The sequence below is a fragment of the Psittacula echo genome (assembly GCF_963264785.1).
Source record: "Psittacula echo genome assembly, contig: SCAFFOLD_177, whole genome shotgun sequence".
Classification (NCBI taxonomy): domain Eukaryota; kingdom Metazoa; phylum Chordata; class Aves; order Psittaciformes; family Psittacidae; genus Psittacula; species Psittacula echo.
Window position 1 is genome coordinate 1,448 of NW_027664173.1, and position 24,363 is coordinate 25,810.

The 24,363-nt window shown below is 57.8% G+C and overlaps 2 protein-coding genes across 2 annotated transcripts; one reads left to right on the top strand and one right to left on the bottom strand.

The window, feature by feature from the left end:
• Positions 1–452: 452 nt before the first annotated feature.
• On the bottom strand, positions 453–13,203 carry LOC308232722 (uncharacterized protein; the record flags this gene model as incomplete). Its single annotated transcript, XM_080639959.1, has 5 exons — positions 453–632; positions 1,222–1,354; positions 9,937–9,985; positions 12,648–13,112; positions 13,187–13,203. Coding segments are annotated over 5 exons (844 nt in total), but the record flags the coding sequence as incomplete, so codon positions are not given.
• LOC308232723 (zinc transporter SLC39A7-like) lies at positions 12,987–22,460 on the top strand. Its single transcript, XM_080639960.1, has 8 exons — positions 12,987–12,996; positions 13,434–14,148; positions 14,525–14,693; positions 14,779–14,817; positions 14,898–15,026; positions 15,852–15,953; positions 18,738–18,934; positions 22,182–22,460. The coding sequence occupies exons 2-8, from the start codon at positions 13,462–13,464 to the stop codon at positions 22,446–22,448; spliced, it is 1,590 nt and encodes a 529-aa protein (XP_080496086.1). The 5' UTR covers positions 12,987–12,996; positions 13,434–13,461; the 3' UTR covers positions 22,449–22,460.
• The last annotated feature ends 1,903 nt before the right edge of the window (positions 22,461–24,363 follow it).

A 24,363-nucleotide genomic window follows, 5' to 3' on the forward strand; every position in this document is an offset into this window, starting at 1 on the left:
GTTGGGTTCCCCTCTCCCAGTTGAGTTCCCCTCTCCCAGTTGAGTTCCCCTCTCCCAGTTGGGTTCCCCTCTCCCAGTTGAGTTCCCCTCTCCCAGTTGAGTTCCCCTCTCCCAGTTGAGTTCCCCTCTCCCAGTTGAGTTCCCCTCTCCCAGTTGAGTTCCCCTCTCCCAGTTGGGTTCCCCTCTCCCAGTTGGGTTCCCCTCTCCCAGTTGGGTTCCCCTCTCCCAGTTGAGTTCCCCTCTCCCAGTTGAGTTCCCCTCTCCCAGTTGGGTTCCCCTCTCCCAGTTGGGTTCCCCTCTCCCAGTTGAGTTCCCCTCTCCCAGTTGAGTTCCCCTCTCCCAGTTGAGTTCCCCTCTCCCAGTTGAGTTCCCCTCTCCCAGTTGAGCTCCCGCTTGGATCCCCCTCTCCCAGCCCCATTCCCAGCCCCATTCCCAGCCTTCCCAGCGCTCACCCTCCCGCTTCATGCCGGTTGCCAGGCACTTCTGGTAGCGGCAGAACTGGCAGCGGTTGCGCTGGCGCTTGTCCACCACGCAGGCGCGGTTATCCCGGCAGGAATAGCTCAGATCCTTCCGGATCGTCCGCTTGAAGAAGCCCTTGCAGCCCTCGCAGCTGTACACCCCATAATGCTTCCCTAGGGCAACAAGGGCGGCCCATCCGTGGGTCCCACCATGGGTACGGGGCTGCATCCGTGGGTCCCACCATGGGTACGGGGCTGCATCCGTGGGTCCCACCATGGATACGGGGCTGCATCCGTGGGTCCCACCATGGATACGGGGCTGCATCCGTGGGTCCCACCATGGATACGGGGCTGCATCCGTGGGTCCCACCATGGGTACGGGGCTGCATCCGTGGGTCCCACCATGGATACGGGGCTGCATCCGTGGGTCCCACCATGGATACGGGGCTGCATCCGTGGGTCCCACCATGGATACAGGATAACTTGACCCCATCCTTCCATCTGTGACCCCATAGCCCCAGAGAGACCCCATAGAGCCCCATAAGGACCCCATAGAGCCCCATAGCCCCATAGGGACCCCACCAAGCCCCATAGGGACTCCACCGAGCCCCATAAGGACCCCACCGAGCCCCATAGGGACCCCATAGAGCCCCATAAGGACCCCATAGAGCCCCATAAGGACCCCATAGAGCCCCATAGGGACCCCATAGAGCCCCATAGGGACCCACGGAGCCCCACAGGGCCCCGGAGGCCGCGGCGGTACCTGAGGAGCGGTCCCCGCAGATGGCGCAGAGGCGCTTCCCGGCGCCCGCGGTTCCGGGCGGATGCGGCCGCATTCCCAAGGGAGGTTTCACATCCTCGGAGCCCGCGGGGGGCACGGTCCCGGTGGGATTCATCTGCTCCGGGGCCGGGAGGGGCTCAGGATCCACCCCCATCCCCTAGGGAACCCCCCAGGATCCATCCCCTATTGAACCCCCCAGGATCCATCCCCTATTGAACCCCCCAGGATCCATCCCCTATTGAACCCCCTAGGATCCATCCCCTATTGAACCCCCCAGGATCCATCCCCTATTGAACCCCCCAGGATCCATCCCCTATTGAACCCCCCAGGATCCATCCCCTATTGAACCCCCCAGGATCCATCCCCTATTGAACCCCCTAGGATCCATCCCCTATTGAACCCCCTAGGATCCATCCCCTATTGAACCCCCTAGGATCCATCCCCTATTGAACCCCCTAGGATCCATCCCCTAGGGAACTCCCTAGGATCCATCCCCTATTGAACCCCCCAGGATCCATCCCCTAGGGAACCCCCTAGGATCCATCCCCTATGGAACCCCCTAGGATCCATCCCCTATTGAACCCCCTAGGATCCATCCCCTATGGAACCCCCTAGGATCCATCCCCTATTGAACCCCCTAGGATCCATCCCCTATGGAACCCCCTAGGATCCATCCCCTATTGAACCCCCTAGGATCCATCCCCTATGGAACCCCCTAGGATCCATCCCCTATTGAACCCCCTAGGATCCATCCCCTATTGAACCCCCTAGGATCCATCCCCTATTGAACCCCCTAGGATCCATCCCCTAGGGAACCCCCTAGGATCCATCCCCTAGGGAACCCCCTAGGATCCATCCCCTATGGAACCCCCTAGGATCCATCCCCTATGGAACCCCCTAGGATCCATCCCCTAGGGAACCCCCTAGGATCCATCCCCTAGGGAACCCCCTAGGATCCATCCCCTATTGAACCCCATAGGATCCATCCCCTATTGAACCCCCAGGATCCATCCCCTATTGAACCCCCTAGGATCCATTCCCTATTGAACCCCCTAGGATCCATCCCCTAGGGAACCCCCTAGGATCCATCCCCTATTGAACCCCCTAGGATCCATCCCCTATTGAACCCCCTAGGATCCATCCCCTATGGAACCCCCTAGGATCCATCCCCTATTGAACCCCCTAGGATCCATCCCCTATTGAACCCCCTAGGATCCATCCTCTATTGAACCCCCTAGGATCCATCCCCTATTGAACCCCCTAGGATCCATCCCCTATGGAACCCCCTAGGATCCATCCCCTATTGAACCCCCTAGGATCCATCCCCTAGGGAACCCCCTAGGATCCATCCCCTAGGGAACCCCCTAGGATCCATCCCCTATTGAACCCCCTAGGATCCATCCCCTATGGAACCCCCTAGGATCCATCCCCTATTGAACCCCCTAGGATCCATCCCCTATTGAACCCCCTAGGATCCATCCCCTATGGAACCCCCTAGGATCCATTCCCTATTGAACCCCCTAGGATCCATCCCCTATTGAACCCCCTAGGATCCATCCCCTATTGAACCCCCTAGGATCCATCCCCTAGGGAACCCCCTAGGATCCATCCCCTATTGAACCCCCCAGGATCCATCCCCTATGGAACCCCCTAGGATCCATCCCCTATTGAACCCCCTAGGATCCATCCCCTAGGGAACCCCCTAGGATCCATCCCCTATTGAACCCCCAGGATCCATCCCCTATTGAACTCCCTAGGATCCATCCCCTATTGAACCCCCTAGGATCCATCCCCTATTGAACCCCCTAGGATCCATCCCCTATTGAACCCCCTAGGATCCATCCCCTATTGAACCCCCTAGGATCCATCCCCTATTGAACCCCCTAGGATCCATCCCCTATTGAACCCCCCAGGATCCATCCCCTATGGAACCCCCTAGGATCCATCCCCTATTGAACCCCCCAGGATCCATCCCCTATTGAACCCCCTAGGATCCATCCCCTATTGAACCCCCTAGGATCCATCCCCTATTGAACCCCCTAGGATCCATCCCCTATTGAACCCCCCAGGATCCATCCCCTATGGAACCCCCTAGGATCCATCCCCTATTGAACCCCCTAGGATCCATCCCCTATTGAACCCCCTAGGATCCATCCCCTATTGAACCCCCTAGGACCCATCCCCTAGGGAACTCCCTAGGATCCATCCCCTATTGAACCCCCTAGGACCCATCCCCTAGGGAACCCCCTAGGATCCATCCCCTATTGAACCCCCCAGGATCCATCCCCTATTGAACCCCCTAGGATCCATCCCCTATTGAAACCCCCAGGATCCATCCCCTATTGAACCCCCTAGGATCCATCCCCTAGGGAACCCCCAGGATCCATCCCCTAGGGAACCCCCTAGGATCCATCCCCTATTGAACCCCCTAGGATCCATCCCCTATTGAACCCCCTAGGATCCATCCCCTATGGAACCCCCTAGGATCCATCCCCTATTGAACCCCCTAGGATCCATCCCCTATTGAACCCCCTAGGATAAATCCCCTATGGAACCCCCTAGGATCCATTCCCTATTGAACCCCCTAGGATCCATCCCCTATTGAACCCCCTAGGATCCATCCCCTATTGAACCCCCTAGGATCCATCCCCTATTGAACCCCCTAGGATCCATCCCCTATTGAACCCCCTAGGATCCATCCTCTATTGAATCCCCTAGGATCCATCCCCTATTGAACCCCCTAGGATCCATCCCCTATTGAATCCCCTAGGATCCATCCCCTAGGGAACCCCCAGGATCCATCCCCTAGGGAACCCCCTAGGATCCATCCCCTATTGAACCCCCTAGGATCCATCCTCTATGGAACCCCCTAGGATCCATCCCCTATTGAACCCCCTAGGATCCATCCCCTATTGAACCCCCTAGGATCCATCCCCTATTGAACCCCCTAGGATCCATCCCCTATTGAACCCCCCAGGATCCATCCCCTATTGAATCCCCTAGGATCCATCCCCTATTGAACCCCCAGGATCCATCCCCTAGGGAACCCCCTAGGATCCATCCCCTATTGAACCCCCTAGGATCCATCCCCTATTGAACCCCCTAGGATCCATCCCCTATTGAACCCCCTAGGATCCATCCCCTATTGAACCCCCTAGGATCCATCCCCTATTGAACCCCCCAGGATCCATCCCCTATGGAACCCCCTAGGATCCATCCCCTATTGAACCCCCTAGGATCCATCCCCTATTGAACCCCCTAGGATCCATCCCCTATTGAACCCCCTAGGATCCATCCCCTATTGAACCCCCTAGGATCCATCCCCTATGGAACCCCCTAGGATCCATCCCCTATTGAACCCCCCAGGATCCATCCCCTATTGAACCCCCTAGGATCCATCCCCTATTGAACCCCCTAGGATCCATCCCCTATTGAACCCCCTAGGACCCATCCCCTAGGGAACCCCCTAGGATCCATCCCCTATTGAACCCCCTAGGATCCATCCCCTATGGAACCCCCTAGGATCCATCCCCTATGGAACCCCCTAGGATCCATCCCCTATTGAACCCCCCAGGATCCATCCCCTATTGAACCCCCTAGGATCCATCCCCTATTGAATCCCCTAGGATCCATCCCCTATTGAACCCCCTAGGACCCATCCCCTAGGGAACCCCCTAGGATCCATCCCCTATTGAACCCCCTAGGATCCATCCCCTATGGAACCCCCTAGGATCCATCCCCTATTGAACCCCCTAGGATCCATCCCCTATTGAACCCCCTAGGATCCATCCCCTATTGAACCCCCCAGGATCCATCCCCTATTGAACCCCCTAGGATCCATCCCCTATTGAACCCCCTAGGATCCATCCCCTATTGAACCCCCTAGGACCCATCCCCTAGGGAACTCCCTAGGATCCATCCCCTATTGAACCCCCTAGGACCCATCCCCTAGGGAACCCCCTAGGATCCATCCCCTATTGAAACCCCTAGGATCCATCCCCTATTGAACTCCCTAGGATCCATCCCCTATGGAACCCCCTAGGATCCATCCCCTATTGAACCCCCTAGGATCCATCCCCTATTGAAGCCCCTAGGATCCATCCCCTATTGAACCCCCTAGGATCCATCCCCTATTGAAGCCCCTAGGATCCATCCCCTATTGAACCCCCTAGGATCCATCCCCTATTGAACCCCCTAGGATCCATCCCCTATTGAACCCCCTAGGATCCATCCCCTATTGAACCCCCTAGGATCCATCCCCTATTGAACCCCCTAGGATCCATCCCCTATTGAACCCCCCAGGATCCATCCCCTATTGAACCCCCTAGGATCCATCCCCTATTGAACCCCCTAGGATCCATCCCCTATTGAACCCCCTAGGATCCATCCCCTATTGAACCCCCTAGGATCCATCCCCTATTGAACCCCCTAGGATCCATCCCCTATTGAACCCCCTAGGATCCATCCCCTATTGAACCCCCTAGGATCCATCCCCTATTGAACCCCCTAGGATCCATCCCCTATTGAACCCCCCAGGATCCATCCCCTATTGAACCCCCTAGGATCCATCCCCTATTGAACCCCCTAGGATCCATCCCCTATTGAACCCCCTAGGATCCATCCCCTATTGAAACCCCCAGGATCCATCCCCTATTGAAACCCCTAGGATCCATCCCCTAGGGAACCCCCAGGATCCATCCCCTATTGAACCCCCTAGGATCCATCCCCTAGGGAACCCCCTAGGATCCATCCCCTATTGAACCCCCTAGGATCCATCCCCTATTGAACCCCCTAGGATCCATCCCCTAGGGAACCCCCTAGGATCCATCCCCTAGGGAACCCCCTAGGATCCATCCCCTATTGAACCCCCTAGGACCCATCCCCTAGGGAACCCCCTAGGATCCATCCCCTATTGAACCCCCTAGGATCCATCCCCTATTGAACCCCCTAGGATCCATCCCCTATTGAACCCCCTAGGATCCATCCCCTATTGAACCCCCTAGGATCCATCCCCTATTGAACCCCCTAGGATCCATCCCCTATTGAACCCCCTAGGATCCATCCCCTATTAAACCCCCTAGGATCCATCCCCTATTGAACCCCCTAGGATCCATCCCCTATTGAACCCCCTAGGATCCATCCCCTATGGAACCCCCTAGGATCCATCCCCTATGGAACCCCCTAGGATCCATCCCCTATGGAACCCCCTAGGATCCATCCCCTATTGAAGCCCCTAGGATCCATCCCCTATTGAAGCCCCTAGGATCCATCCCCTATTGAACCCCCTAGGATCCATCCCCTATTGAACCCCCTAGGATCCATCCCCTATTGAACCCCCTAGGATCCATCCCCTATTGAACCCCCTAGGATCCATCCCCTATTGAACCCCCTAGGATCCATCCCCTATTGAACCCCCTAGGATCCATCCCCTATTGAACCCCCAGGATCCATCCCCTATGGAACCCCCTAGGATCCATCCCCTATGGAACCCCCTAGGATCCATCCCCTATTGAACCCCATAGGATCCATCCCCTTTTGAACCCCCTAGGATCCATCCCCTATTGAACCCCCTAGGATCCATCCCCTATTGAACCCCCAAGGATCCATCCCCTATTGAACCCCCTAGGATCCATCCCCTATTGAACCCCCCAGGATCCATCCCCTATTGAACCCCCCAGGATCCATCCCCTATTGAACCCCCTAGGATCCATCCCCTATTGAACCCCCTAGGATCCATCCCCTATTGAACCCCCTAGGATCCATCCCCTAGGGAACCCCCTAGGATCCATCCCCTATTGAACCCCCTAGGATCCATCCCCTATTGAACCCCCTAGGATCCATCCCCTATTGAACCCCCTAGGATCCATCCCCTATTGAACCCCCTAGGATCCATCCCCTATTGAACCCCCTAGGATCCATCCCCTATTGAATCCCCTAGGATCCATCCCCTATTGAACCCCCTAGGATCCATCCCCTATTGAACCCCCTAGGATCCATCCCCTATTGAACCCCCTAGGATCCATCCCCTATTGAACCCCCTAGGATCCATCCCCTATTGAACCCCCTAGGATCCATCCCCTATTGAACCCCCTAGGATCCATCCCCTATTGAACCCCCTAGGATCCATCCCCTATTGAACCCCCTAGGATCCATCCCCTATTGAACCCCCCAGGATCCATCCCCTATTGAACCCCCTAGGATCCATCCCCTATTGAACCCCCCAGGATCCATCCCCTATTGAACCCCCTAGGATCCATCCCCTATTGAACCCCCTAGGATCCATCCCCTATTGAACCCCCCAGGATCCATCCCCTATTGAACCCCCCAGGATCCATCCCCTATTGAACCCCCTAGGATCCATCCCCTATTGAACCCCCTAGGATCCATCCCCTATTGAACCCCCTAGGATCCATCCCCTAGGGAACCCCCTAGGATCCATCCCCTATTGAACCCCCTAGGATCCATCCCCTATTGAACCCCCTAGGATCCATCCCCTATTGAACCCCCTAGGATCCATCCCCTATTGAACCCCCTAGGATCCATCCCCTATTGAACCCCCTAGGATCCATCCCCTATTGAATCCCCTAGGATCCATCCCCTATTGAACCCCCTAGGATCCATCCCCTATTGAACCCCCTAGGATCCATCCCCTATTGAACCCCCTAGGATCCATCCCCTATTGAACCCCCTAGGATCCATCCCCTATTGAACCCCCTAGGATCCATCCCCTATTGAACCCCCTAGGATCCATCCCCTATTGAACCCCCTAGGATCCATCCCCTATTGAACCCCCTAGGATCCATCCCCTATTGAACCCCCCAGGATCCATCCCCTATTGAACCCCCTAGGATCCATCCCCTATTGAACCCCCCAGGATCCATCCCCTATTGAACCCCCTAGGATCCATCCCCTATTGAACCCCCTAGGATCCATCCCCTATTGAACCCCCTAGGATCCATCCCCTATTGAACCCCCTAGGACCCATCCCCTAGGGAACTCCCTAGGATCCATCCCCTATTGAACCCCCTAGGACCCATCCCCTAGGGAACCCCCTAGGATCCATCCCCTATTGAACCCCCTAGGATCCATCCCCTAGGGAACCCCCCAGGATCCATCCCCTATTGAACCCCTAGGATCCATCCCCTATTGAACCCCCCAGGATCCATCCCCTATTGAACCCCCCAGGATCCATCCCCTATTGAACCCCCTAGGATCCATCCCCTATTGAACCCCCTAGGATCCATCCCCTATTGAACCCCCCAGGATCCATCCCCTATGGAACCCCCCAGGATCCATCCCCTATGGAACCCCCCAGGATCCATCCCCTATGGAACCCCCTAGGATCCATCCCCTATTGAACCCCCTAGGATCCATCCCCTATTGAACCCCCTAGGATCCATCCCCTATTGAACCCCCTAGGATCCATCCCCTATTGAACCCCCTAGGACCCATCCCCTAGGGAACCCCCTAGGATCCATCCCCTATGGAACCCCCTAGGATCCATCCCCTATGGAACCCCCTAGGATCCATCCCCTATTGAACCCCCTAGGATCCATCCCCTATTGAACCCCCTAGGATCCATCCCCTATGGAACCCCCTAGGATCCATCCCCTATTGAACCCCCTAGGATCCATCCCCTATTGAACCCCCCAGGATCCATCCCCTATTGAACCCCACAGGATCCATCCCCTATTGAACCCCCTAGGATCCATCCCCTATTGAACCCCCTAGGATCCATCCCCTATTGAACCCCCCAGGATCCATCCCCTATGGAACCCCCCAGGATCCATCCCCTATTGAACCCCCTAGGATCCATCCCCTATTGAACCCCCTAGGATCCATCCCCTATTGAACCCCCCAGGATCCATCCCCTATTGAACCCCGTAGGACCCATCCCCTAGGGAACCCCCTAGGATCCATCCCCTATTGAACCCCCTAGGATCCATCCCCTATTGAACTCCCTAGGATCCATCCCCTATGGAACCCCCTAGGATCCATCCCCTATTGAACCCCCTAGGATCCATCCCCTATTGAAGCCCCTAGGATCCATCCCCTAGGGAACCCCCTAGGATCCATCCCCTAGGGAACCCCCTAGGATCCATCCCCTATTGAACCCCCTAGGATCCATCCCCTATTGAACCCCCTAGGATCCATCCCCTATGGAACCCCCTAGGATCCATCCCCTATGGAACCCCCTAGGATCCATCCCCTATGGAACCCCCTAGGATCCATCCCCTATTGAACCCCCTAGGATCCATCCCCTATTGAACCCCCCAGGATCCATCCCCTATTGAACCCCCTAGGATCCATCCCCTATTGAACTCCCTAGGATCCATCCCCTATGGAACCCCCTAGGATCCATCCCCTATTGAACCCCCTAGGATCCATCCCCTATTGAAGCCCCTAGAATCCATCCCCTATTGAACCCCCTAGGATCCATCCCCTATTGAACCCCCTAGGATCCATCCCCTATTGAACCCCCTAGGATCCATCCCCTATTGAACCCCCTAGGATCCATCCCCTATTGAACCCCCTAGGATCCATCCCCTATTGAACCCCCTAGGATCCATCCCCTATTGAACCCCCTAGGATCCATCCCCTATTGAACCCCCTAGGATCCATCCCCTATTGAACCCCCTAGGATCCATCCCCTATGGAACCCCATAGGATCCATGCCCACGGCAGGGCCGCACTCACCTGGGGGCCGCTGATGGAGCCGAAGGGAATTCCAGGCGATCCCACGGAGCTGCCCGGGAAGGGGGAGCCCATGGAGGAGGGGCCCATGGCGGGGGGGGGGGGAGGAGGAGGAGGCCGGGAGGCCAAAGGCTCCGGGGGGGGGGGGGGAGGCGCTCAGGGAGGAGCTGTCGGGGCTCCGGGAGTCTGGGGGGGGGGAAGGGGGTGAGGGACCTATAGAGCCCATAGGGACCTATAGAGCCCCATAGCGACCCATAGAGCCCATAGGGACCTATAGAGCCCATAGGGACCTATAGAACCCCATAGAGACCTATAGAGCCCATAGGGACCTATAGAGCCCCATAGCGACCCATAGAGCCCATAGGGACCTATAGAGCCCATAGGGACCTATAGAGCCCCATAGAGACCTATAGAGCCCATAGGGACCTATAGAGCCCCTAGGGACCTATAGAACCCCATAGAGACCTATAGAGCCCCATAGAGACTTATAGAGCCCATAAGGACCTATAGAGCCCCATAGAGACCTATAGAGCCCATAGAGACCTATAGAACCCATAGAGACCTATAGAGCCCATAGAGACCTATAGAGCCCCATAGAGACCTATAGAGCCCCATAGAGACCTATAGAGCCCATAGAGACCTATAGAGCCCATAGCGACCTATAGAGCCCCATAGGGACCTATAAAGCCCATAGCAACCCATAGAGCCCATAGGGACCTATAGAGCCCATAGGGACTTATAGAGCCTCATAGAGACCTATACGGCCTCATAGCGACCTATAGAGCCCCATAGGGACCTATAGAGCCCCATAGCGACCCATAGAGCCCATAGGGACCTATAGAGCCCCATAGCGACCCATAGAGCCCAAAGGGACCTATAGAGCTCCATAGCGATCTATAGAGCCCATAGGGACCTGTACACCCCATAGGAACCTATAGAGCCCCGTAGCAACCTATACATCCCATAGCAATCTATAGAGCCCTATAAAGACCTATAGAGCCCATAGCGACCTCTACACCGCATAGGAGCCTATAGACCCCATAGGCACCGATAAACCCCATAAGGACCTATACAGCCAATATGGACCTATAGAGCTCATAGGAAGCTACAGAGCTCCTGGACAACCATACACCCCATAGGAACCTATACAGCCCATAGGGACTTACAGAGCTCACAGAGAACTGTAGCACTCATAGGGACCCACAGAACCCATAGAGCCCTTAGGGACCCATAGAGCCCATAGGGACCCACAGAACCCATAGAGCCCTTAGGGACCCATAGAGCCCATAGGGACCCACAGAACCCGTAGAGCCCTTAGGGACCCATAGAGCCCATAGGGACCCACAGAACCCATAGAGCCCATAGGGACCCATAGAGCCCATAGGGACCCACAGAACCCATAGAGCCCATAGGGACCCACAGAACCCATAGAGCCCTTAGGGACCCATAGAGCCAATACAGCACTTAGGGACCCATAGAGCCCATAAGGACTCACAGAACCCATAGAGCCCATAGGGACCCACAGAACCCATAGAGCCCATAGGGACCCACAGAACCCATAGAGCCCATAAGGACCCACAGAACCCATAGAGCCCATAGGGACCCACAGAACCCATAGAGCCCATAGGGACCCACAGAACCCATAGCACTCCATAGAACCCCATAGGAACCCATAACAACTCACAGCACCCCATAAGAACCATAGAAACCCACAGGACCCCAATAGCACCCATAGGACCCTGATAGTATCCCTACAACCCCATCAGCACCCCGTTAGCACCCACAGAACCCCGTTAGCACCCACAGAACCCCGTTAGCACCCACAGGACCCCGTTAGCACCCAATGACCCCCGTTAGCACCCACAGGACCCCGTTAGCACCCAATGACCCCCGTTAGCACCCAAAGGAGCCCGGTAGCACCCACAGGAGCCCGTTAGCACCCAAAGGACCCCGGTAGCACCCAAAGGACCCCGGTAGCACCCAAAGGACCCCGGTAGCATCCATAGGACCCCGTTAGCACCCACAGAACCCCGTTAGCACCCACAGAACCCCGTTAGCACCCATAGGACCCCGTTAGCACCCAAAGGACCCCGTTAGCACCCACAGGACCCCGTTAGCACCCAAAGGACCCCGGTAGCACCCACAGAACCCCGTTAGCACCCACAGGACCCCGTTAGCACCCAAAGGACCCCGGTAGCACCCACAGGACCCCGGTAGCACCCACAGGACCCCGGTAGCACCCAAAGGACCCCGGTAGCACCCACAGGACCCCAGTAGCACCCACAGAACCCCGTTAGCACCCAAAGGACCCCGTTAGCACCCACAGGACCCCGTTAGCACCCACAGGACCCCGTTAGCACCCAATGACCCCCGTTAGCACCCACAGAACCCCGTTAGCACCCACAGGACCCCGTTAGCACCCAATGACCCCCGTTAGCACCCACAGAACCCCGTTAGCACCCACAGGACCCCGCTAGCACCCACAGAACCCCGTTAGCACCCAAAGGACCCCGTTAGCACCCACAGAACCCCGTTAGCACTCACAGGACCCCGTTAGCACCCAATGACCCCCGTTAGCACCCAAAGGACCCCGGTAGCACCCACAGGACCCCGTTAGCACCCAAAGGAGCCCGGTAGCATCCATAGGACCCCAATAGCACCTCAGGCCCCCCCCTTTGTCCCCATGGCCGCGCCCGGCCCCCCCCCGCACTGACCGCGGTCGCTGTCGCCCATGCCCGGGGCCGGGGCCGGTTCCCGCCGCCGGGGCCCGGTTCCGGTTCCGGGGCCCGGTTCCGGTTCCCGGTGCCCGGGGCCGGGCTCCGGCCGCCGCCGCTGGGTCCGTCACGATCCCACAATGCCCCGCTGCCCCCTCCAGGCCGCCCCCCCCCCCTCCCGCGCAAGCGCGCAACAGCGCCCGAAGCCGCCGCCGCCGCCATCTTGGAAGCGGGCACTTCCGCCCTTCCCTCCCCCGCCTCCCGCCGGAGATCTCGCGAGATCTCGCTCCGGGGGCGGAGCCTCCGCGCCACGTCGCCGCCGGCTGGGAGCGACCGGAGCGCGCCGACGGTGAGACCCCCCCGGGGCCATAGAGACGGGGGTAGCGCGGCCCCCCCGGCGCGGCCTCTCTAGGCTGAGCCTCCCCCCCGTTAAACCCTATGGAGGCCGCCGCTCTGCCCGCCTCTCTGTGGTAACACCCCCTTAGCCCCCGTTAATCTCTATGGGGGTTGCCTCCGTGCCTGCCTCTCTATGGTAACACCCGCCTAGCCCCCCCATTACTCCCTATGGGGGCCGCCGCTCTGCCCGCCTCTCTATGGTAACACCCCCTCCCATTAATCCCTATGGGACTGCCCCTCTGTCCCCCTCTCTATGGTAACACCCCCTCCCGTTTATCTCTATGGAGGCCGCCGCTCTGTCCCCCTCTCTATGGTAACACCCCCTCCCATTAATCCCTATGGGACTGCCCCTCTGTCCCCCTCTCTATGGTAACTCCCCCCCCCCCCCAGCTCCCATTAGGAGCCGCTCTGGACCCTCATGGTGCCGGTCTCTATGGTAGGAGGACCCCACCGGGCGATGGCGGCCGCGGTGGCCATTGCGGTGCTGCTGGTGCTGGCGGGGATGGGGCGAGGGGACCCCCATGGAGACCCCCATGGAGACCCCCACCGGGACACGGAGCCGCACTTGGACCAGGATCTGCTCCATGGCCATGGGCACCTCCATGGAGACCTCCACCATGGAGACCTCCACCATGGCCATGGGCACCACCATGGAGACCTCCACCATGGAGACCTCCACCATGGAGACCTCCACCATGGCCATGGCCATTCCCATGAAGACCTGCTCCATGGCCATTCCTACAAGGATCCACACCATGGCCATGGCCATGGTCACTCTCATGAGAGCTTGTACCATGGCCATGGGCACCTCCATGGAGACCCCCACCATGGCCATGGGCACCCCCATGGAGACCCCCACCATGGCCATGGGCACCCCCATGGAGACCCCCACCATGGCCATGGGCACCCCCATGGAGACCCCCACCATGGCCATGGGCACCTCCATGGAGACCCCCACCATGGCCATGGGCACCCCCATGGAGACCCCCACCATGGCCATGGGCACCCCCATGGAGACCCCCACCATGGCCATGGGCACTCGTCCAAGGACCCCCACCATGAGGAGCTGCCCCACAAGCGGGACACGGTGACGCTGTGGCTCCATGTGAGTGTCCCCGTCCCCTCTCCATGGTGCTGATGGGGGATGGATGATGATGGATGGCAGGTGGTTAATGGGTGACGGATGATGATGATGGATGATGATGGATGATGATGATGATGGTTGGCGGATGATGGTTGGCGGATGATGGTTGGCGGATGATGGTTGGCGGATGATGATGGTTGGTGGATGATGGTTGGCGGATGATGATGGTTGGTGGATGATGGTTGGCGGATGATGGTTGGCGGATGATGGTTGCTGGATGATGGTTGGCGGATGATGGTTGGCGGATGATGGTTGGCGGATGATGGTTGGTGGATGATGGTTGGCGGATGATGGTTGGTGGATGATGGCTGGAGCTGACCCCCTCCCCACCCCGCAGACCATGGCGGCCGTGGCCGTGATCAGCCTCGCTCCCTACCTCCTCCTCCTCCTCGTCCCATTGGATTCGGCCTCCCCGGAGCACCAGGGCCTCCTCAAGCTGCTCCTCAGCTTCGCCGCGGGGGGGCTGCTGGGAGACGCCTTCCTGCACCTCATCCCTCACGCCCTGGGTGAGTGCCGGGGACGCCGCGGGGCCGGGCCCGGGGGCAGCGCGGTGGCACCGGCTCCACCTGCCCCTCGCTTGTGTCCCCCCAGCTCCGCACGCGCCCGGCGCCCGCGGCCACGCGCACCACGGTAGGAGGGGGGGCTTGGGGTGGTGCCGGGGGCCCCCGGGGCGGGTGGCACCGCGCGGGCTCCGTGTCCTTGTCACCCAGGCCACGAGCACGGGCAGATGCTGGCGGTGGGGATGTGGGTCCTGGCCGGGATCGTGGCCTTCCTGGTGGTGGAGACCTGCGTGAGGCACCTCAAGGGGGGGCACGGGCACGGGCACGGGCATGGGCACGGTGAGTGATGGGCATGGGGGTGGGCACAGGCATGGGGGGCATGGAGATGGGCATGGAGATGGGCATGGGCAGGGTAGGTCATGGGGATGGGCATGGCCATGGAGATGGGCATGGAGACGGTTGTGACCATGGTAGGTCATAGGGATGGTCATAGGCATGGTGGTGGTGATGGGAGGTCACAGATATGGGCATGGCAATGGGCATGGGCATGGTTCTAGGGAGTCCTAGGGGTGGGTATGGACATGGTAGATCATGGTCATGGTCATGGTCAGGGTCATGGTAGGACATGGGGGGGTTGGGGACACAATGACCCCATTGGGGTCACGGGGGGGGTTGGGGACACAATGACCCCAATGGGGTCACGGGGGGGGTTGGGGACACAATGACCCCAATGGGGTCACGGGGGGGGTTGGGGACACAATGACCCCAATGGGGTCACGGGGGGGGTGGGGACACAATGACCCCAATGGGGTCACGGGGGGGGTTGGGGACACAATGACCCCAATGGGGTCACGGGGGGGGTTGGGGACACAATGACCCCAATGGGGTCACGGGGGGGGTTGGGGACACAATGACCCCAATGGGGTCACGGGGGGGGTTGGGGACACAATGACCCCAATGGGGTCACGGGGGGGGTGGGGACACAATGACCCCAATGGGGTCACGGGGGGGGTTGGGGACACAATGACCCCAATGGGGTCACGGGGGGGGTTGGGGACACAATGACCCCATTGGGGTCACGGGGGGGGTTGGGGACACAATGACCCCAATGGGGTCACGGGGGGGGTTGGGGACACAATGACCCCAATGGGGTCACTGTCACAGGGGCCAAGGCCAAGAGCAGCTCCAGTGAGGACGAGGGGGGTGACAACAGCGCCACAGCGGCCCCCAGCGGCCACCGAGGGAAAAGGCGCAGGGAGAGCACTGGTACCGGGAGCATGGGGACACCAATGGGGACCAATGGGGATGGGGGGGGGACACCAATGGGGATCAATGGGGATGGGGGGGACCAATGGGGATGGGGGACACGGTGGGGATGAACCCAATGGACAAGGCCTGGAGGACACAGGAGGGGTGGACGTGGGGACCCAAGTGATGGAGTGAGGACACTGCTGGTGCCCATAGCAACCCCTTGGTTCCCATAGCAACCCATTGATTCCCATAGCAACCCCTTGGTTCCCATAGCAACCCCTTGGTTCCCATAGCAACCCATTGATACCCATAGCAACCCATTGATGCCCATAGCAAACCTTGGTACCCATAGCAACCCTTGGTGCCCATAGCAACCCATTGATGCCCATAGCAACCCTTGGTGCCCATAGCAACCCTTGGTGCCCATAGCAACCCTTGGTGCCCATAGCAACCCATTGATGCCCATAGCAACCCTTGGTGCCCATAGCAACCCATTGATGCCCATAGCAACCCTTGGTGCCCATAGCAACCCACTGATACCCATAGCAACCCATGGATGCCCATAGCAACCCATTGATGCCCATAGCAACCCATGGATGCCCATAGCAACCCATTGATGCCTATAGCAACCCTTGGTGCCCATAGCAACCCTTGGTGCCCATAGCAACCCATTGATGCCCATAGCAACCCTTGGTGCCCGTAGCAACCCATTGATGCCCATAGCAACCCTTGGTGCCCATAGCAACCCATTGATGCCCATAGCAACCCTTGGTGCCCATAGCAACCCACTGATACCCATAGCAACCCTTGGTGCCCATAGCAAACCTTGGTGCCCGTAGCAACCCATGGATGCCCATAGCAACCCCTTGGTGCCCATAGCAACCCATGGATACCCGTAGCAACCTTTGGTGCCCATAGCAACCCATGGATGCCCATAGCAACCCTTGGTGCCCATAGCAACCCATGGATGCCCATAGCAACCCATGGGTGCCCATAGCAACCCATTGATGCCCATAGCAACCCTTGGTGCCCATAGCAACCCATGGATACCCATAGCAACCCTTGGTGCCCATAGCAACCCTTGGTGCCCATAGCAACCCATGGATGCCCATAGCAACCCATGGATGCCCATAGCAACCCTTGGTACCCATAGCAACCCTTGGTGCCCATAGCAACCCATGGATGCCCATAGCAACCCATGGATGCCCATAGCAACCCATGGATGCCCATAGCAACCCTTGGTGCCCATAGCAACCCATTGATACCCATAGCAACCCATTGATGCCCATAGCAACCCTTGGTGCCCATAGCAACCCTTGGTGCCCATAGCAACCCATTGATGCCCATAGCAACCCTTGGTGCCCATAGCAACCCATTGATGCCCATAGCAACCCTTGGTGCCCATAGCAACCCACTGATACCCATAGCAACCCATGGATGCCCATAGCAACCCATTGATGCCCATAGCAACCCATGGATGCCCATAGCAACCCATTGATGCCCATAGCAACCCTTGGTGCCCATAGCAACCCTTGGTGCCCATAGCAACCCATTGATGCCCATAGCAACCCTTGGTGCCCGTAGCAACCCATTGATGCCCATAGCAACCCTTGGTGCCCATAGCAACCCATTGATGCCCATAGCAACCCTTGGTGCCCATAGCAACCCACTGATACCCATAGCAACCCTTGGTGCCCATAGCAAACCTTGGTGCCCATAGCAACCCATGGATGCCCATAGCAACCCCTTGGTGCCCATAGCAACCCATGGATACCCGTAGCAACCTTTGGTGCCCATAGCAACCCATGGATGCCCATAGCAACCCTTGGTGCCCATAGCAACCCATGGATGCCCATAGCAACCCATGGGTGCCCATAGCAACCCATTGATGCCCATAGCAACCCTTGGTGCCCATAGCAACCCATGGATACCCATAGCAACCCTTGGTGCCCATAGCAACCCTTGGTGCCCATAGCAACCCATGGATGCCCATAGCAACCCATGGATGCCCATAGCAACCCTTGGTACCCATAGCAACCCTTGGTGCCCATAGCAACCCATGGATGCCCATAGCAACCCTTGGTGCCCATAGCAACCCATGGATGCCCATAGCAACCCTTGGTGCCCATAGCAACCCATTGATACCCATAGCAACCCATTGATGCCCATAGCAACCCATGGATGCCCATAGCAACCCATTGATGCCCATAGCAACCCATGGATGCCCATAGCAACCCATGGATGTCCATAGCAACCCATTGATGCCCATAGCAACCCATGGATGCCCATAGCAACCCATTGATACCCATAGCAACCCATTGATACCCATAGCAACCCATTGATGCCCATAGCAACCCATGGATGCCCATAGCAACCCATTGATGCCCATAGCAACCCGTGGATGCCCATAGGAACCCATGGATGCCCATAGCAACCCATTGATGCCCATAGCAACCCATGGATGCCCATAGCAACCCATTGATGCCCATAGCAACCCATGGATGCCCATAGCAACCCATTGATACCCATAGCAACCCATTGATGCCCATAGCAACCCATGAATGCCCATAGCAACCCATGGATGCCCATAGCAACCCATGGATGCCCATAGCAACCCATTGATACCCATAGCAACCCATTGATACCCATAGCAACCCATTGATACCCATAGCAACCCATGAATGCCCATAGCAACCCATGGATGCCCATAGCAACCCATGGATGCCCATAGCAACCCCTTGGTGCCCATAGCAACCCCTTGGTGCCCCAGTGACGCCCGTGGTGCCCCTCTGTGCCCAGGCCTGGCGGTGTCGGGGTACCTGAACCTGGTGGCGGATGTGACCCACAACTTCACGGACGGCCTGGCCATCGGCGCCTCCTTTGTGGCGGGGCCGGGGCTGGGCCCGGTGACGGCGCTGACGGTGCTGCTGCACGAGCTGCCCCATGAGCTGGGGGACGTGGTGATGCTGCTGCGGGCTGGGTGCTCCCGAGGGCAGGTACGGACACGGGGAATGGGGTACGGGATATGGGATATGGGGTATGGGGTATGGGGTATGGGATATGGGATATGGGGTATGGGATATGGGGTATGGGGTATGGGATATGGGATATGGGGTATGGGATATGGGGTATGGGATATGGGATATGGGGTATGGGATATGGGATATGGGGTATGGGGTATGGGATATGGGATATGGGATATGGGGTATGGGGTATGGGATATGGGGTATGGGGTATGGGATATGGGATATGGGGTATGGGATATGGGATATGGGATATGGGATATGGGGTATGGGATATGGGGTATGGGATATGGGGTATGGGGTATGGGGTATGGGATATGGGATATGGGGTATGGGGTATGGGATATGGGATATGGGGTATGGGGTATGGGATATGGGATATGGGGTATGGGATATGGGGTATGGGGTATGGGATATGGGATATGGGGTATGGGATATGGGGTATGGGATATGGGATATGGGGTATGGGATATGGGATATGGGGTATGGGGTATGGGATATGGGATATGGGATATGGGGTATGGGGTATGGGATATGGGATATGGGGTATGGGATATGGGATATGGGGTATGGGATATGGGATATGGGATATGGGATATGGGGTATGGGATATGGGGTATGGGGTATGGGATATGGGGTATGGGGTATGGGGTATGGGATATGGGATATGGGGTATGGGGTATGGGGTATGGGATATGGGGTATGGGGTATGGGGTATGGGGTATGGGGTATGGGATATGGGGTATGGGGTATGGGGTATGGGGTATGGGATATGGGATATGGGGTATGGGGTATGGGATATGGGGTATGGGGTATGGGGTATGGGGTATGGGATATGGGGTATGGGATATGGGGTATGGGGTATGGGATATGGGGTATGGGGTATGGGATATGGGGTATGGGGTATGGGATATGGGGTATGGGGTATGGGGTATGGGATATGGGGTATGGGGTATGGGGTATGGGATATGGGATATGGGGTATGGGGTATGGGATATGGGGTATGGGATATGGGGTATGGGATATGGGATATGGGATATGGCGTATGGGATATGGGGTATGGGGTATGGGATATGGGGTATGGGGTATGGGATATGGGGTATGGGATATGGGGTATGGGATATGGGGTATGGGGTATGGGGTATGGGATATGGGGTATGGGATATGGGGTATGGGATATGGGATATGGGATATGGGATATGGGGTATGGGATACGGGGTATGGGGTATGGGGTATGGGATATGGGATATGGGGTGTGGGGTATGGGGTATGGGATATGGGGTGTGGGGTATGGGGTGTGGGGTATGGGGTATGGGGTATGGGATATGGGATATGGGGTATGGGATATGGGGTATGGGATATGGGATATGGGATATGGGGTATGGGGTATGGGGTATGGGGTATGGGATATGGGGTATGGGATATGGGGTATGGGGTATGGGGTATGGGATATGGGGTATGGGATATGGGGTATGGGGTATGGGATATGGGGTATGGGGTATGGGATATGGGGTATGGGATATGGGGTATGGGGTATGGGATATGGGATATGGGATATGGGGTATGGGGTATGGGATATGGGATATGGGGTATGGGATATGGGATATGGGGTATGGGGTATGGGATATGGGGTATGGGATATGGGGTATGGGGTATGGGATATGGGGTATGGGATATGGGGTATGGGGTATGGGATATGGGATATGGGATATGGGGTATGGGGTATGGGATATGGGATATGGGGTATGGGATATGGGATATGGGGTATGGGATATGGGATATGGGGTATGGGATATGGGGTATGGGGTATGGGATATGGGGTATGGGGTATGGGATATGGGATATGGGGTATGGGATATGGGATATGGGGTATGGGATATGGGATATGGGGTATGGGATATGGGGTATGGGGTATGGGATATGGGGTATGGGATATGGGGTATGGGGTATGGGATATGGGATATGGGATATGGGGTATGGGGTATGGGATATGGGATATGGGGTATGGGATATGGGATATGGGGTATGGGGTATGGGATATGGGGTATGGGATATGGGGTATGGGGTATGGGGTATGGGATATGGGGTATGGGATATGGGATATGGGATATGGGGTATGGGGTATGGGATATGGGGTATGGATATGGGATATGGGGTATGGGATATGGGGTATGGGATATGGGATATGGGGTATGGGATATGGGGTATGGGGTATGGGATATGGGGTATGGGATATGGGGTATGGGATATGGGATATGGGGTATGGGGTATGGGGTATGGGATATGGGGTATGGGGTATGGGATATGGGGTATGGGATATGGGGTATGGGATATGGGATATGGGGTATGGGGTATGGGATATGGGATATGGGATATGGGGTATGGGATATGGGATATGGGATATGGGATATGGGGTATGGGGTATGGGGTATGGGATATGGGGTATGGGATATGGGGTATGGGATATGGGATATGGGGTATGGGGTATGGGGTATGGGATATGGGGTATGGGATATGGGATATGGGGTATGGGGTATGGGATATGGGGTATGGGATATGGGATATGGGGTATGGGGTATGGGGTATGGGGTATGGGGTATGGGATATGGGGTATGGGATATGGGATATGGGGTATGGGATATGGGATATGGGGTATGGGGTATGGGGTATGGGATATGGGATATGGGGTATGGGGTATGGGGTATGGGATATGGGGTATGGGATATGGGATATGGGGTATGGGATATGGGATATGGGGTATGGGATATGGGATATGGGGTATGGGATATGGGGTATGGGATATGGGGTATGGGATATGGGGTATGGGATATGGGGTATGGGATATGGGGTATGGGATATGGGATATGGGATATGGGATATGGGATATGGGATATGGGGTATGGGATATGGGGTATGGGATATGGGGTATGGGATATGGGGTATGGGATATGGGGTATGGGATATGGGATATGGGATATGGGATATGGGGTATGGGATATGGGATATGGGATATGGGGTATGGGATATGGGGTATGGGATATGGGGTATGGGATATGGGGTATGGGATATGGGATATGGGATATAGGATATGGGATATGGGGTATGGGATATGGGGTATGGGGTATGGGGTATGGGATATGGGGTATGGGGTATGGGGTATGGGGTTCCCCCATGGTTCCCCCGTCTCCGCCCTCCCTCGCTCCCTCCCTGCTCTCCCCAGGCTCTCCGCCTCCAGCTCCTGACCGCCCTGGGCGCCGTGGCCGGCGCCGCCTGCGCTCTGCTGCCTGAGGGGGGCTCCGCGGCGGGCTCAGCCCCGGGCCCCGCGCCCGGGGTCCTGCCCTTCACCGCCGGCGGCTTCATCTACCTGGGCACGGTGAGCATCCTGCCCGAGCTGCTGCGGGACCCGGCCCCGCGCCAGGCCCTGCTCCAGCTCCTGGCCCTGCTCGCCGGCGTCTCCATGATGGTGGCCATCGCCTGCTGCGAGTAGCCACGGCTCCCTATGGCATCCCTATGGCACCCAAAGGGACCCTACGGCATCCCTATGGCACCCAAAGGGACCCTGTGGCATCCCTATGGCACCCAAAGGGGACCCTATGGCATCCCTATGGCACCCAAAGGGACCCTATGGCATCCCTATGGCACCCAAAGGGACCCTATGGCATCCCTATGGCACCCAAAGGGGACCCTATGGCATCCCTATGGCACCCAAGGGGACCCTATGGCATCCCTATGGCACCCAAAGGGACCCTGTGGCATCCCTATGGCACCCAAGGGGACCCTATGGCATCCCTATGGCACCCAAAGGGACCCTGTGGCATCCCTATGGCATCCAAAGGGACCCTGTGGCATCCCTATGGCACCCAAAGGGGACCCTGTGGCATCCCTATGGCACCCAAAGGGGACCCTATGGCATCCCTATGGCACCCAAAGGGGACCCTATGGCATCCCTATGGCACCCAAAGGGACCCTATGGCATCCCTATGGCACCCAAAGGGACCCTATGGCATCCCTATGGCACCCAAAGGGGACCCTATGGCATCCCTATGGCACCCAAGGGGACCCTGTGGCATCCCTATGGCACCCAAAGGGACCCTATGGCATCCCTATGGCACCCAAAGGGACCCTATGGCATCCCTATGGCACCCAAAGGGACCCTATGGCATCCCTATGGCACCCAAAGGGACCCTATGGCATCCCTATGGCACCCAAAGGGGACCCTATGGCATCCCTATGGCACCCAAAGGGACCCTATGGCATCCCTATGGCACCCAAAGGGACCCTATGGCATCCCTATGGCACCCAAAGGGACCCTATGGCATCCCTATGGCACCCAAAGGGACCCTACGGCATCCCTATGGCACCCAAGGGGACCCTACGGCATCCCTATGGCACCCAAGGGGACCCTACGGCATCCCTATGGCACCCAAAGGGGACCCTACGGCATCCCTATGGCACCCAAAGGGGACCCTACGGCATCCCTATGGCACCCAAAGGGGACCCTACGGCATCCCTATGGCACCCAAAGGGGACCCTACGGCATCCCTATGGCACCCAAAGGGGACCCTACGGCATCCCTATGGCACCCAAAGGGGACCCTACGGCATCCCTATGGCACCCAAAGGGACCCTACGGCATCCCTATGGCACCCAAAGGGACCCTACGGCATCCCTATGGCACCCAAGGGGACCCTACGGCATCCCTATGGCACCCAAAGGGACCCTATGGCATCCCTATGGCACCCAAAGGGACCCTGTGGCATCCCTATGGCACCCAAAGGGACCCTGTGGCATCCCTATGGCACCCAAAGGGACCCTATGGCATCCCTATGGCACCCAAAGGGACCCTGTGGCATCCCTATGGCACCCAAAGGGACCCTGTGGCATCCCTATGGCACCCAAAGGGACCCTGTGGCATCCCTATGGCACCCAAAGGGACCCTGTGGCATCCCTATGGCACCCAAGGGGACCCTATGGCATCCCTATGGCACCCAAGGGGACCCTATGGCATCCCTATGGCACCCAAAGGGACCCTATGGCATCCCTATGGCACCCAAAGGGACCCTATGGCATCCCTATGGCACCCAAAGGGACCCTATGGCATCCCTATGGCACCCAAGGGGACCCTGTGGCATCCCTATGGCACCCAAAGGGGACCCTGTGGCATCCCTATGGCACCCAAGGGGACCCTATGGCATCCTCATGGCACCCAAAGGGGACCCTATGGCATCCCTATGGCACCCAAAGGGACCCTATGGCATCCCTATGGCACCCAAAGGGACCCTATGGCATCCCTATGGCACCCAAAGGGGACCCTATGGCATCCCTATGGCACCCAAAGGGGACCCTGTGGCATCCCTATGGCACCCAAAGGGACCCTATGGCATCCCTATGGCACCCAAGGGG

Bases quoted from the DNA above. Each gene is read 5' to 3' on its own strand.
- LOC308232723 (XM_080639960.1), top strand. From the start codon at position 13,462: ATGGTGCCGGTCTCTATGGTAGGAGGACCCCACCGGGCGATGGCGGCC. The intron at 14,149-14,524 runs GTGAGTGTCCCC...CCCACCCCGCAG, and splicing joins CGGTGACGCTGTGGCTCCAT to ACCATGGCGGCCGTGGCCGT. The intron at 15,027-15,851 runs GTGAGTGATGGG...TCACTGTCACAG, and splicing joins CGGGCACGGGCATGGGCACG to GGGCCAAGGCCAAGAGCAGC.